General features: G+C 45.2%; 1 protein-coding gene across 1 annotated transcript in view; it reads right to left on the bottom strand.

Annotated features, from left to right (window-relative positions):
- Positions 1 to 14,874, bottom strand: part of FBXO22 (F-box protein 22) — a 242,467-nt gene that overhangs the window by 113,415 nt on the left and 114,178 nt on the right. The window contains exons 4-5 of the mRNA XM_078685154.1: positions 7,710 to 7,805; positions 613 to 777 (exon numbers count right to left, since the gene is read on the bottom strand). Coding sequence (XP_078541280.1) covers positions 613 to 777; positions 7,710 to 7,805 — 261 coding nt within the window. The remainder of the gene's footprint in view (positions 1 to 612; positions 778 to 7,709; positions 7,806 to 14,874) is intronic.

Here is a 14,874-nt window from a genome sequence, read left to right as displayed (position 1 = left end):
AGTGACTTATACGCAGGTACCAAGCTCTTAGAGCCACACTGTTGTAAAGAAACCTCAATATTTAGTTAAAGCAAGAGATCTAGGACCTTAAACATCATAGCCATCCAACTGGCCTTTTTAGCAGCCACAAAAACTCCAGGATGCAAAACAACCTGAAGTATCAGCTGAAGGTATGGGGTGACACCCACAATGCCTGCACTGACCAACTCTATTAACAGTGGTTTTGCAACATTTACAGTTTTCCTCTCAATTACGTCAAACTGAAATTAATTTATAATGTATTAAAAATGCAATAGGACTATTTAAAGCATTTTTTGTAAAGTAGCCATGTCCAAGCGCAGATCCAGAGCTGAAAAAGAAGTAAAAAAGTACCTGAGCAGTTTCTGACTAGACAACAGAATAGAACTGCAGCTAAGGTGTGGTGATGTAAGGGGAAGGGAAGAAGCTCTAGCGTGAAGGAGACACACAATCTAAAAATGTCCTTTTAAACTATTAAAGACACACCTTATGGAAATGCCATTTCCATTCAGGCACATACAGGATTTTACATGTCAATTAATATATATATTACACTACATTACTCTGTGAAGTGACCAGTCAGTCTCAACATACCTGCCTCCGTAAGCTGATTTTCATCAAAAACTATCTGTTTGGAGTCTTTAAAAAAGTGGAAGGTCTGGATTTTCACTCCATCCATTTTTGGAAATAGTAATGCAAGGCCAGCTTCTCCATCTTCTACTTCTTGCGGTCTACTGGTACGCGATCCCATTGGAGTAACTGCAAAAGTTGGTTGATATGAATATTTTATTAACTTGCATATCATTTTTACATAATACTGGTTATAACTGGCTTGTGTTTCAACAGAACAACATAGAAGCAGACACACCTGAATTAAGTGATGAATAAACCTCCTCACATCAATTGTTCATTCTCATTAGAATGACTTGAGTGTGCTTACATTTCAGCCCACAGATGCATAGTTAAGAGCACTGTTCAACTTCCTACAGAAAATTGCAATACTGAACTAATATTAATGAATCTACACAAATTAAGAAGTTTACAATTTTACGGCATTAAGAGAATGTGCCAACCTTAGGACCCCTGTAGGTTTTGGTCCACTGTTTTTCCTTTAGTGTACTATTCAACTGTAAGGATGTAAGTAAACCAACTGCTGGGCTAATGAACCATTCTATGTTAATCATACTACAAAGGCTTAATGGTCACCAAAAGACCATTCAGTTTGATTTATCACAGGTTTACCAGAGACCAAGGTGAAACCACACATACTCAGGTAATCATTGCATAACCCAGTTTTCAATTTAGAAAAAAAGATTTGCAAGACTAAAATAGTCTCATCTCTAGGCCAATTAAAAGGTCAATACATTTACTTCTGGAAAAGGGTTAGGATTTTTTAAATTTTATTTTAATCACAAAAAGAGATAGGGAACCTCCCCATATCATTTCTTCTATTGCCAAATCACTGTAAAAATCCCAGGGAAAAGATTCCTTCTAGCCAAATCTGTGTTTGACTGAGGCAGAAAACCTCCCACTCTAGTCAGAAAATCATTGAGCCAGCAAATGAGTCCACTCTGATCTTGGTAGTCTACAGAATTCTGAATTTTTTTTCTCATAAATGATTACACTAAGTAAAGGCTATGGTCATGAATAACAAACTGGGCTATATGTGAAGAACATGAAGGAGAGACTTTCATCAAAGCACGCTTCACGCTTTATCAGTGGGTTTCCAACTCTTTATCCACTAAGACGTCCAACGCTAAGTAATGTTTGCAGTTATTTAGCAGCCTAACATAATAGTATGCCCGTATTTAATGGTACTTTTTTTTTTTAAGGTATTGCATATAGACTGCTTTTATCTGTTTGTTGCTGAAAGTCCCATTGCGGACCATACCAAAAACGTACAGAGGGCTTTGTCCAGCCCACTGCTTACCACCGGTTGGCCTAATTGACTTTCCTATCACTCATTTGATTGCTTCTCATTCTATGGCTTTCTATCCTCTTCTTGTGTTTGCCCCTACATATGGTGAAAAGCTTCTTCACCATTCCTTTAACTGGATGACTTGTATCCTTCCACCGTTCACATTCATGGAATCACGTGTTTTTCATTCAACATCCCACGAGAGTGCATGTGTTTGTTTGATCTTTTCCTTGTGTGCTGCTTCCACCCTTAAGTACCCATCCCTGAGTGGTCAGTCTTGTGCCTCACCTCTCTTAGCTTGTCTGTAAAAGCACAACAACAGGTACATTATTGCTGTGGTAGGACTGAAGAGCATACTTCAATGGTAGTTTTTGTTTTATGTCCTCCATTTCATGAAAACAAAGGCCTTTGCACAGAAAGGCGTTTAGGGCACTGGTGGGAGGGATAAGGTTATGCACTCACTCAGCTGGCATTTGAAGCAGAAGTTATGTTTAGCATGGTTGAAAAGAAGATGCCTATTCTCCTGGAAGCAAATAGATCTGCTCCATAGGATACACCAGAGGACCAAAATTGCAGTATAATTTGTTTGTTATGTGGAAAGTAAATTAGACCTTGCCAAGTGATTTCCTTCCAATTTTGACACTCATGTTTTCTTTTGAAGGTACCAGGCCATTTATAAGGATTACAAATATTGATTTCAATCTACAGTTTTGAAATACCTTAAGATATGTACTGACCCCCCCCGCCCATATTTAGGCAACAATTGATTGCAGCATTTAACAGAACCCAAAACCAGCAAGTAACTGGTTGACAGAAATTTGATGAGTCCAAGGATCAAGCATAAGATCTATGTCTATCCACAAACTTTTTTTTACCTTGGGAACTGGGACTCCCTAATGTTTTAGACCACATGTCCAAGGGATTTGATAGAGATGAGGCTACCAACATTATTTCTTTTTTTGTGGAATCCGTTGAAGATGGATGGGATGTATTCAGTTCTTTATGATTAACAGGCACTCCACCATATTTGCTTTCTACTGCTCAATCGTGGTTCCCCGAATAAACACCAGTGCGTGCATGGTAAAATCTGTGCATAAAATATCTAGGGATCGAGAATTTTGTATGGAAGAAGCAAAAATGCATGGTTACTATGAAGTGTGAGGGAGGTCAGTTGGCAACTATCTGGAGGGCGAATGACCATTACCAATTCCTTTCCAGATCCTACATCAACATTCAGTGCTTTGAACAGCATAAGAAACACAGAGAATAGTAACCTTATTTTCAAGCTTCCCTCACTCCCGTATAAGCGCACCATCCTTAAGAGCTTCATGTTTGTCATTAGAAAAAATAACTAACTTCATAATAACAAAACATAATTAACTTAAAGGCAGAGATATCAAGCGTTTCCTTAGCAAAAACTAATTATTAATTTAGGGAAAGAAATGAATTCCTCTTAGGCAATGTTAAGCATGGAGAAGTTACGAAGAATAGGAAGAGGAAATCAACAATGGGTTCAGCACTAGGGCTCCATAGCGGACTGCATTACTTGGTTGATGAACCAACCCTCCTGTAATAAGGGTAAGAACTGAGAGGGGGACGGATTGGGCTTATTGTCCACGAATATTGACATTTTTCCTACTCAGAGGACTACTGGTAATGCTTAGTTTTCGTAACTGAAGCAGCGGGTGGTGCCTAGGGTGATCCAGTCTCTCCTCAGCATTTAATGTTGGGTGGGGGCTACAGACGCTCTGCTGAGTTGGGGAGAAGGGTAGTTTTAAGGCCATTTAACAGGAAGGAGGTGAGGGAGGTCCTAAACTTGAGAGGCGGAAAGGGGGAGCTGGAGAGTTGGGTTGTTAACACTGTTTTCTTTATTTACTTGATAGCAATGCACAGCACTTTCTATTCCACACTTGTTGAGATTGCATGGAGAATGGCCGTGGTATCCTTTTGTTCCGCCCCCAGGTCATATATTGGATGGCATACAGGATAGTCCTGGGTGATGACAAACACAATGTCTACTTCTGGAATTGAGCTCTTGTCCTGGAACTTAAAACTGTTTGGGGAGATGATCTTAAGCACCACTCCCCAGATGTCATTCTGCAACAAGAAATGCACTTAATGGGCAGTGCCTGCAAGGTTTTGGACCATTGGGGATATAAAATACCAGTACATGCTGGGTTCGCCTCTGGTTCCAGGGGCACGGGCATACTCCTAAGAAAACGACTTTCCCTCACTATCACTCAGATTTCGTCGGATGAGCTGGGTAGATATGCGACTCTTTCCGGGACGTGGGAAGGTACAATAGTCAATATTATATCTGTGTATGTTCCCCCAACTATACACAGCACCACGTTCCCGGCGTTGGGGAGGTTTCTGCTTGGATTGCCTGAGGGAGAACATCTCATGGGGGCAGACTTCAATATGCAGCTCTGCGACATTCACATTCGTAGGTCCCCCATGACCTTCCCATTCCCACTTGGCAGACTACCTTTCTGCCATTGGAATAGCAGACGTCTGGCGAACACAAACCGTACCCCACAGTTCTACACTTTTCACTCCGGGTCTCACAACAGCCTTTTTCCGTATTGACTTTATTCTCATACTGGCCTGCCGCACCCTCTGCTTCCACGATGTACTCCATCTAGGTAGGGGAATTTCTGATCATTTCCCGGTATGCGCAATGTATAGTCGGAGCAGGATGCAGCTTTTAAGGACCCTCACTTTGAATTCCTGGAACCTTAAATTCTTGGATGTACGGGAGGGGTTGGTTGAAGCCACAGAGCACTACTTCATATATAACATAACATCAGTGGAGTCTCCTCAAATATTCCGGGAAGCCCATCAAACAGTTATTAAAGGGCAGGCACTCTCCCGGACAATTGGGCATTACAAAAAGAGAAGAGGGCTGCTGTAGAACAAATTGAACAGGACATTTTAAAACTTGAGGCCGATTTGGGTGGGAATGACGACTGGAGAATCAGACATAATTTGAATCTTAAGCTCCAAATCTAGTGACTGAGGCGGCCAGAGCTAGACACTGGGCAACTCAGCATTGAGAATAAGAAATTGGAGTTAAAGCTCGGAAATTGCTAGCTTACTTGGATAGACGTGAAAGGGCTAAATGATGGGTTACCGGTATCTATTCTGTTGCTGGAAAACACCTACGAGGTCCACAAGATATTGCTGAAGCATTTGCGGCCCATTATACTCAGTTTTATTTTCTTGTATGTACAACTACCAAGGCAGACTCCCATGAACTCTTAGCTGACTTGCACCTCCGGACTCTCCTTAGAGAACAGAACTCTCCTAGAAAATCAATCTCATTGTGGAGGAGATCGAGCTGACAACCAGTAATATCAAATCTGGTAAGATAATGGGACCCAATGGTCTCCCTATTGAGCTTTATAAACTCATTACCCCCACCATAGCACCTCACTTGCTAGCAATGTACATGAGAGCGGAACTAAGGGGGCCCAAAGATTGGGCTCTTAAATGGTAATCAGTAAACAGGGTAAGCCGGTGGAGAGCTGTACTTCTTATAGGCCCCATCTCTCTTCTCAACGCTGAGGCCAAGATTCTAGCCAAACTCTTGGTATCCGAACTATTGCAGAAAATTACTAAACTGGTACACCGGGACCGATCGGCTTTATGCCCGGCAGAAATACTGTTCTTAATTTAAGACTACTCCATGGTGTACAGGGTCTACCTGACAAGATTCGGCTAAATGCGATGGTCATGTCACTTGACGCCAGTATGGCCTTCGAAATGATTGAATGGCCATATCATTTTGCCGTATTGGAGCGACTGGGCTTCGGTACCATGCTCCTGTCCTGGCAGCGACTCCTTTACTCCGAGCCCTTGGCACAGGTGGTGGTGAATGGATGAACCTCCCGGGAGTTCTTCCTCTGTCGCAGTACTAGATAGGAATGCCCTCTCTCACTACTTATATTTGCTTTGATCCTAGAGCCATTAGCGACTTGGGTACGAACAGACCCGTTGATTTGCAGATTATGTTGGAAGGAGGAGTGGAAGGATAGGATATCTCTCTATGATGATGATGTCCTATTATATATTGCAGAGCCAAAGTCTTCCACTCGCAGAATTTTAGATTTATTTACCAACCTCAGTAAGTACTCTGGGTATGCCATCAATTGGCCCACAATATATGCCGTGCATGTAAGGGCACCCATTGTTCCATCTGTTTGCCTTATCTAAACTAACAAGTGACAGACATGATAGAAGAATAGCTTTACAAAATATAAAATGTTTTCTTGGGCGGCGCATCTAGCCATTGTCAGCCAATGGGTGCACCAACCTGTGGATGATCCAGGGTATTATATGGACCATCATATATTGTGCCCAGGGGGGGTATCTGCAAGCATTATATACTAATCCCAGGCGCCTGACACTCACAGGACCAATGGCTCTTATGGTCCAGATATGGCTTAAGGCATCAGGAGTACGAAATCACCCAAACCACACCTCTATGGGACACAGAGTGATTGGGCAGGCTAGGGAAAAGACCGAGTTTTGATAATTGGAACTTGATAGGTATCTCTAGTGTGGGAGATCTCTGGTTCAACAGGACTGCAGTGCGATTATCGGAACTAAGGAGAGAGTAAGAGCTAGCGGCTACGGAGACTTTTCGCTATCTCCAAGTTCGACATTAACTTTGGGCAGTGATCGCCCAGGGAGAGGTCCAGCGAGAGTCATCGCCACTGGAGGACAGATAGTTGGATGATCACATGACAAATAAAGCAATTTTCCTCACTTATAGAAAACTGATCAATAAATCCCTGGATACGCTCCTGTCACTTCGCGCATGCTGAGAGGAGGATTTGGGAGACCTAACTGACGAAAACTGGCCACAGGACTTTACCTTCCCTCGGGACATAGCAATTTGAGCGTGGTTTAGACTGGTCCAGCTAAAAATACTCCATAGGACGTACTTTTACCGAATTGCCTTGGTTAAAATGGGCTGAGTGTCTGATCCAGCTTGTTGCAGGTGGTGCGGGCAGGAAGGATCCTTCTTCCGGATTACTTTGGAGTGTTCCATAATCCAGGTATACTCGAAATCGGTTGTGGCATGTCTGAGTAGAGTGTGGGGTGACGAAATAACAACCTCCACCAATTGGTGTCTCCTTAATATTTGGGATGTCACAGACCTTAGTCATATGGGGCAACTATGGATCACCCTAGGCATGATGATCGCCAAACCCAATATTGCCAGTCTACGGGGGTAGAGTCGCCACCAAGCCTCAGAGAATGGAAGGGGGACATGGATTGGTGTGTGATAGCTTAGAGGCTGTCCCAAGAAATGGGAAAATATTTAGAGCAGCAAAAGGTCTATAGGAGAAGTCCTTGTGCCCTTCCCATAATGCTGCCCTCAAGGGTTGAAAATGTTGGTCAAGTGGGCTCCGATCACCATTAACATCAGTTGGGGCGTCGCTGGGGGCTGAACTGAATTGTGTGCATTTGTTTTACTCATACACTATTCTTGTAATAATTGTGCCTGCTCTGCTTTAACACTATGTTCAATAACAAAATATGCTAAAAAAAATGGGTACAGCATAAATGACAGGAAGAAATCAGTTTGAAGAGCTATGTTGTGCAGTGTACAATAAAGCTTATTACCAGGTACTGGACACCACATTTATAACAGTACTTTAAAACATGATTATTACTGATAAAAAATAAATGTAATATAAAGACTTGTACCAAGCACAAATACAGTAGCTACATGAAGTAACTATGTAATGAACATTATCTTTACCAACGACTCCTGGAGTGGCTATTCCTAGAACATGACATTGTGTTGGTAACATCTTCTCTAAGGTGGCTGCTGTTTCTGCACCATTTTTCTTTCTTGCTGTAAGAAATGAAGGGAAATACATTCATACATGCACAGTTTCAGCCAGAGAAAAAACAAACAAGATTAAAAAAAACACAAAAATGACAACTTTCAATTAAGGTAAACTACTAAATGCTCAACAGGGCATACTCCTTTTTTAATAGTCAAAGATCCACAAATGTAGCCACTACTATAACTTTACTTAGTTGAAACATTCTAAAGAGCCGGAAACCAGTTCCAGTCACCATCATGTTACTATAAACAAAAGCAAAACCTGTCATTTAAAGAACTAATGAACAAGGTACTTATGTTTGGTAATGCTCTTTCTGGTGAATACTCTATCTACCCACAGATTCCTCACCTAAAAATAACCCCTCAGGCCCCACACTGTATCCAGACATCTTTCTTAGTAGTGCCCTTGCGCGGTGCTAGGTGACAGTGAGGATCCACATTGGTGATGTACTGCTCAGAAGTGACGGACCAGAGCTACATTTAAGCACCACCCTTGCACGCAAATATTCAGAGCCTTGTTTTTCCATTTCCACTCCGTATGATGTGGGGAATGAGCACGTGTTGGTATCAGGGAACATTTTAGAAGTTAAAAAGAGGCCACTTTAGAGAATGTGGAAGCTGAGGACAGAGAACAATCTGTGGTTGGATAGAGTATCCACCAAAAAAGCATTATCGAAGGTAAGAACGTGTTCTTCTGATGGATATTTCTAATTGCAGATTCCTCCTGTTCAAATAGATACCAGTATTTCCACAGGAAGAGGGTCAGTGGAGTGGACTCAAATTGAAAAATTCCGCAGAACAAAGAGAGCAAAATGCACTTCCTCGCTCCTAAGACAGTATTGTTTCATGAAAGTATACACTTATGGACACGTAGAGGCCTGGCAGATGTCACAGACCCACATTCTCAGAGCCAACAAGGTGGTATGGGCTCTTGACTCTTCCGTTGGTTGCTACTTGGTCAGTGCCTAGCAGACCTTGATGCAAATGACTATCCCCCTCGATAGGGTCCGCTTCTGCACAACCTTCTCTTTATTTGTCCTGGAGAACCCCACAAAACGTTCATGTACATGGTGCTCCTTGGTATGATCAATGTAGAAGCTCAAATCCCTTTTGGGGTCCAGTCGATTGAGCTTCTCCTCCTCTTTCAGGGGGTGAGGAGTAACGAAAATACTAAGTTAATGACAGATTGCCCAGAGAGTGTAAGGGAGTAACAACATTTGGCAAGAATGCCACCTATGTCCTTAGCACTAACTTGTCTGGGGAAAAGGTGGTGTATGGAAGTTGCATTAAATGTGCCTGCCTGGAATACAGCCACACGACAAGCTGAAGTAATTGCAATGAGAAAGACAGTTTTCAAAGTCAGAAGCAGAGAGCAACTACGCATCAGCTCAAAGGGCATGCACATGAGAAACGTCAAGGTCAAGTTAAAGTGTCACTGTGGCATTATTAACAAATGTTCTTGTGGAAATTCCCGTGGAAATTCCAAAGTAAAAAACCTTTGGCATTGCGCGTGCTCAACAATCGCATAAAGATCTAATCAGGATTCCCCCCACTGTTGGAAGATACCCTGTGCTACTCGGGATGTAGACACCACTCATGTTCTTACATGTTCGTCTGCTTTGGCAATGATCTCCACCTCTCCCATATGGCCTCTCCAGCTCCACAAGGATGCATTCATTACCACCATAATCGTAGGGTGGGGAAGAGAGCGGGTACTCCTGGACCAATTGTGCTAGACCAGCCACAACTGCAGATCATGAATCACCTCCTTTGAGGTCTGGTTGACTTTGATCAGATTCCCTTGATGCTGTCCTTCAGATTATATTTCAGAGTCCTAATGTGGTCTTCTGTATAGCTGACTAGGAGGATGCAGGAGGGTAAGAGGCAAAGAAGCCTCAGAGCTGCTCTCACCAGGATTAAGGGCCGAGCTAACATATAGGGATCTTAACCTGAATGTCCTGGCTGCACTGCGAAGAAGTAGGATGCAACTTCAGCTCATTGTTAGTGAACCCCAATGACATCAGGAGCTTCACCAGCATCTGAAAGTGCTCTACGGCTAACAGTGTTGAGACCACCTTCAAAAGCCAGTATTCGAAGCAGGGGTAAACTGGTATCCCTGATCTCATCACTTTTGTCAGCAGCCATGGGGTACTAGTGAGGTGAGCATGGCAAACTGAAGATACTCCTGGTAAACCATGAACTGTAAGTAATGTCTGTTGGACAGTAGGATGTCAGCGTGAGGAGGGCAGAGACTGAAGATCCAAAATAGGTCTCAGCCCAAGTCCTTCTTCGGGACAAGGAAATAGTATGTGTGACAACCCTGCCCTCTTTGCAAGTTTGGTAGCCTCTCAATTGCACCCTCGGAGTGTAACAGTTGCACCTCTTCCAGCAGAATGGGCAGATGTTCTTCTGAAATTCACTGATGCTGGGTGAATATATGGCCGGGCAAAAAGTAAAGGTAAGGCACAGCCAAGTCAAATGGTTTTTAAGGACCATCTGACGGGCGTGAACGATCGCCATCTTGGGATGAAATAATGGCATACTAAATTGGTTCGGTGGCTGTTGCCGAAGGGGAAGAGGAGTGAGAGAACAGATGCCCCTATTGGCCCAGGCATTGCCGGCCAGACCCATGCCAGACTGGTGGATGAAAACAAGCTCTTGCCAAAATTCTAATGCTGTGACGCTTGGCCGCCTGCCTATTTACCAGTGGGCAAGAAGAGGGCTTTGACCAAGTGGCCATCAAGGTATCAGTGAGCAAATTGTTAAAAGGGAGCAAGGGCTTTAACATGACTGGTGCAGGCCGCAAAATTTCTGTCAGGACATTCGTTTTGCCCTAGACTGTAATTGCAGAGCCTCAGCTCCCTGCCTGCCCGCCACTTCAAAGGATGCACTTTCTTCTTCTGCTGGTAGCTCCAGTGGGGAGTCAAACATGCCGCAGGAGAGGAATTAATTCCACAGGCCTCTTGGAAATAAATGTAGAAAGCATCATCTGTGTAGTGAAGGGGAAGAATGTGATTTATATCACCACCATCATCATCATCTACATCTTGGAGTATGCCTGCACGGAATCTGAGCCAAAGAGATAATGGATCTTTGCTTGTGTGTATCCCCTGGTAGATACATCATACTAGAGACCAAGCTCAATATCAAGCCTAAGTTTTCGCATGCCAGACAGCTCTCTTTCAGTGCCAGTAGCATTAGTACTAGTGTCTATTTGGAAGGGAACAGCACAGGCCTTATAGCCAGAATGGAAGTTTGTACCGGTGTTAGTACAGGGTCCAAAGCAGGCCCCAAAAAGTTTGAGTGCACAGAGGACAGATCCACCAGCAAAAACCGAACTGGCGGCTACTGCAGTTCCTTGTTGCCCGAAGAAAGAATTTGCATATAAAAAGTCTATAGCATGGCCTCCTTAAAGCCTTCATTTTGCTGTGGGGTTGCCGATGGTACAGGAAGCTTGGAGCACACTAGGATCATCTGTGAAATTGTTTCCATAACCAGGGACCTTGAAAGTAAATGACTCAGATCATGATGCTCGAATTCCTTCTTTTTAGGTTCAGAGTGGCAGGACAGGGTCGAGTCTTGCTTAGTTTTTAGGTCTCACCTACGCAGAGCGCATGCGCTGCTTAGGAGACCTTTAGCCATCGTTCAGCTGTTTTTCGAAGCACATACTTGTGGTGGCATTCACCTTGCGGGAGTGCGCAGGAGCATGTCACAAGCACGAGTGTGTGCTTCGAAAAACAGCAGACTGTGCGCGCACGCACACACGCAACCAGCTGCTGCTTCTTAGAGCGATCGCTTTCACGTTCGCAGCGGCGTCGCTTTCATGGCCACGCGGCCAATGCTTTTTGTAATGTCTCCAATATAGATGCCGCTGTGCACTTCTTGTGTGACAACGTGAAAACATATATTGTATTCTGCTCACATATGCCGTGCTCTTTTCAGAGTTCCACGCGTCACCACTTCGTTTTAGGATTCATAGTACTGCCTCAAAGTTGGGTAAGTTAAGTATAATGTTATGTTTCCTAAATGCAAGACTCTCCCTCTGTTTCAGAGTTCGAGCGCCATCGAGGTTTATTCTTCGTATGTTGGGTTTTTTCGTGCGTGGCTGACAGGATACACTTAAGTGCCCTTGCAGGTCAATGCCAGGGATAGCCTCGGCTCCTTTCATGCCTCAGACTTGGTCCCCAAGCAGGACACATAGGAGCCGGTTCCTCATATCCACAGCTCAAGCACTGCTTCAAGGAGCACTCACCGGTGTTACACCACGCTCACGGTCACACCTAGTGCTTGCTTCTTCGTGAGATTCCACTCAAAAGTGCACAGGGCTCTCAAAGCATAAGAGCCGCCTGCACCTCTCACTTCACTCGTTTAGTGCTGATGAGCTTCAGGGGTAGCAGATCTGAAAACATTTGTCCCTGTCCACTTTCTGACAGGCTCTCTCTGCCTGTCTCACGGGACTGTCCTACCGGGGACATGTGTGCAAAGTTTCTGAGCGGTGGGGTTTACCTGTCAAACCGAGCTGTGCCACTAAGTAGTGCTGCAAGCGCACAGAGCCTGACGGAGCACATCTTCCCTGCCCATCTCGCCTTTCTTTAGGCACCAAACCGAGGGCTCTCAGACATAATTTTTATGCAGTGCGTGCCCCCAATAACCGCCTCTAGGGAACAAAATCACTCTTCCATACATCAAACAGGGATCCCGCAACTACTCGAGGTTAGCTTTCTGATGACCTATCAAATCTAGCGACTCGCCTATGCACTTCTCTTTCGTTGGTCTTTCTTCGGTTACGTTCCTTCCTTTCTTTTATCACCCTGATCCCCTCTACACGTCGCCCCTCCCCCATTCACTTGTTGCCCTGCACGTATTTTGTCTAACTACCCTGCTCATTTATCGGCATCATGTGTTTCTACCGGGCCCATTCTCACAGACCTCTGTCCCACTCAGCTGTGTCTGATCCATGCTACTTGCTCACTCGTCACCCTTGCCAGATTTTGCCCTCACTCTACTCCATTCTGTGTGGTTTAGGATCTCTGTCCCACTTCGTTAACTCTGGTGCACTTCTTTGCCCCACGTATTTGTCGCTGCTCAATCCTGCATGCTCGTTAGACTCCCTGCCAGGCTCTCTTAACTTTTCCCTCAGTTTGCCTCAACCCACTCACTATTTCTCCCTTAGACACTCCATCACTGCTGCATCTGTGTGCTTACGCGACAACACCACAAGCGCTCCCACGTCAACTGCTCTGTGCGTTCCTGTCCTATCTTTCATAAATGTTCATAAATCATGATAAGTGGGCTTCCGCTCTTGTTACTTGTGCTCTGTGTGCTTCCTACCACCGTAGTGGTTTTTAATGTTGCTGCTCTTGCAATGTGTGGTTCCACTTTAGCTGTTCATGTATGCACCTATCCCAGTTGTTCATGGCCTGTCTTAGCTGCCCAGTCTGCGTGTGCCCTTACGTTACCTGTTCTTGCGCAGTGCAGCCCCCCCCCTAGAAGTTAGTGCCATGTGTCCCCCTCATACCCTAGCTTCCCTTGCTCTCCGCTCCCATCTGCCCCTGCAGCCTGTTGGAGCCCTAGCCCCGCTCCAGACCCGCTCCTCTGGTACTTGGGTGCTTTAAGAATAGTCCGAAGGTGTGAATTTCCCCCATGGTCTCGGCGTGCTTTGTGTCTCACAGGGAGGGTCAGAACTCTTTTTCCCGCTGCCCCCTGTGCTTTTCTGTTTCAATGGAGATGGCCGCTCAGGACCCCTACATGGAGGGTGGGCTTCGCTGAGCTCACTAGCATCTCCGTGCCACCAGGATCTTAGTAATCGTAATCCCAGGCACAGGTTTGAGGTACTGTATTATATAGAGCCCACTCTATTTGTTAGATGCTTTATTTTCTATAAAACTGCAGGTGCTTTAAAGTATTCCATTCCTGGGAGCAACTACTATTCTCTGCGAGTTCCTTTACCTTTTATGAGCGTGGCTCATTAAATATGCAATACTTGCGTTATCGAAGAATATGGGCTTCAGTGTAAGACACTCCATGCTCAGATGTCATCGTTTTTCTACCTCTTCTATCCTCATCTAGGTCCTCTGTCGGTTGCAGGGCCCTGGTATCCACCCTAGCAACCCACACCCCACCTTTCTGTAGTATACTCGCTTAAGCTCTCGTCAAGAGGCGTGTCCCACAGCTCTCTGCACTGTACCCATTTTAACATTTTGTCTCCAACACACAAGCATTTCCTGCACAGACCTGTGTTTGATCTGCTTTGATATAGCAGAGTAATGGGCTCCCTGCTTGTTTGGGTGTCAGCAGCATGTTGGTCTCATGTGTACTTCGGCGTCAGCAGCTTGTTGGGCCCCCTGTGTGCTTGGCTATCAGCAATGTGGCAGTGGGTTCTCTGCTAGCTTGGGTGTCTATAGTGTGTCCGTGGGTTCTCTGCTAGCTTGGGTGTCTATAGTGTGTCCGTGGGTTCTCTGCTTGCTTGGGTGTCAGCAGTGTGTCCGTGGGCTTCCTGCTTGCTTGAGTGTCAGCAGTGTGTCAGTGGTCTCCCTGCTTTTTTGGGTGTCAGCAGTGTGTCTGTGGCTCTCTGCTTTCTTCGGTGTCAGCAGAGTATCCCTGGGCTCCCTGCGTGCTTGCATGTCATCAGGGTATCCGTGGGCTCTCTGTTTGCTCAGGTGTCAGCAGTGTATCCGCGGGCACCCTGCTTGCTTGGGTTACAGTAGCATGTCCGTGGGCTCTCTGCTTGCTTGGGTGTCCGCCGTGTCTCCATGGGCTCCCTGTTGGCTTGGGTGTCAGCAGTGTCTCCATGGGCTCCCTGCTTACTTGGGTGTCAGTAGTGTGTCCGTGGGCTCCCTGCTTGTTTGGGTGTCAGCAGTGTGTTCCCGGGTTCCCTGCTTGCTTGGGTGTCAGTGTGTCTGCGGGCACCTGCTTTCTTGAGTGTCAGTAGCGTGTCCGTGGGCTCTATGCTTGCTTGGGTGTCAGCAGTGTCTCCATGGGCTCCCTGTTGGCTTGGGTGTCAGCAGTGTCTCCATGGGCTCCCTGCTTGTGGGCTCCCTGCTTACTTGGGTGTCAGTAGTGTGTCCGTGGGCTC

This window comes from Lissotriton helveticus, chromosome 3_2 (assembly GCF_964261635.1).
Source record: "Lissotriton helveticus chromosome 3_2, aLisHel1.1, whole genome shotgun sequence".
NCBI lineage: Eukaryota > Metazoa > Chordata > Amphibia > Caudata > Salamandridae > Lissotriton > Lissotriton helveticus.
Note: the sequence above shows the minus strand (reverse complement) of the source record. Positions and strands in the feature narration are given on the sequence as shown.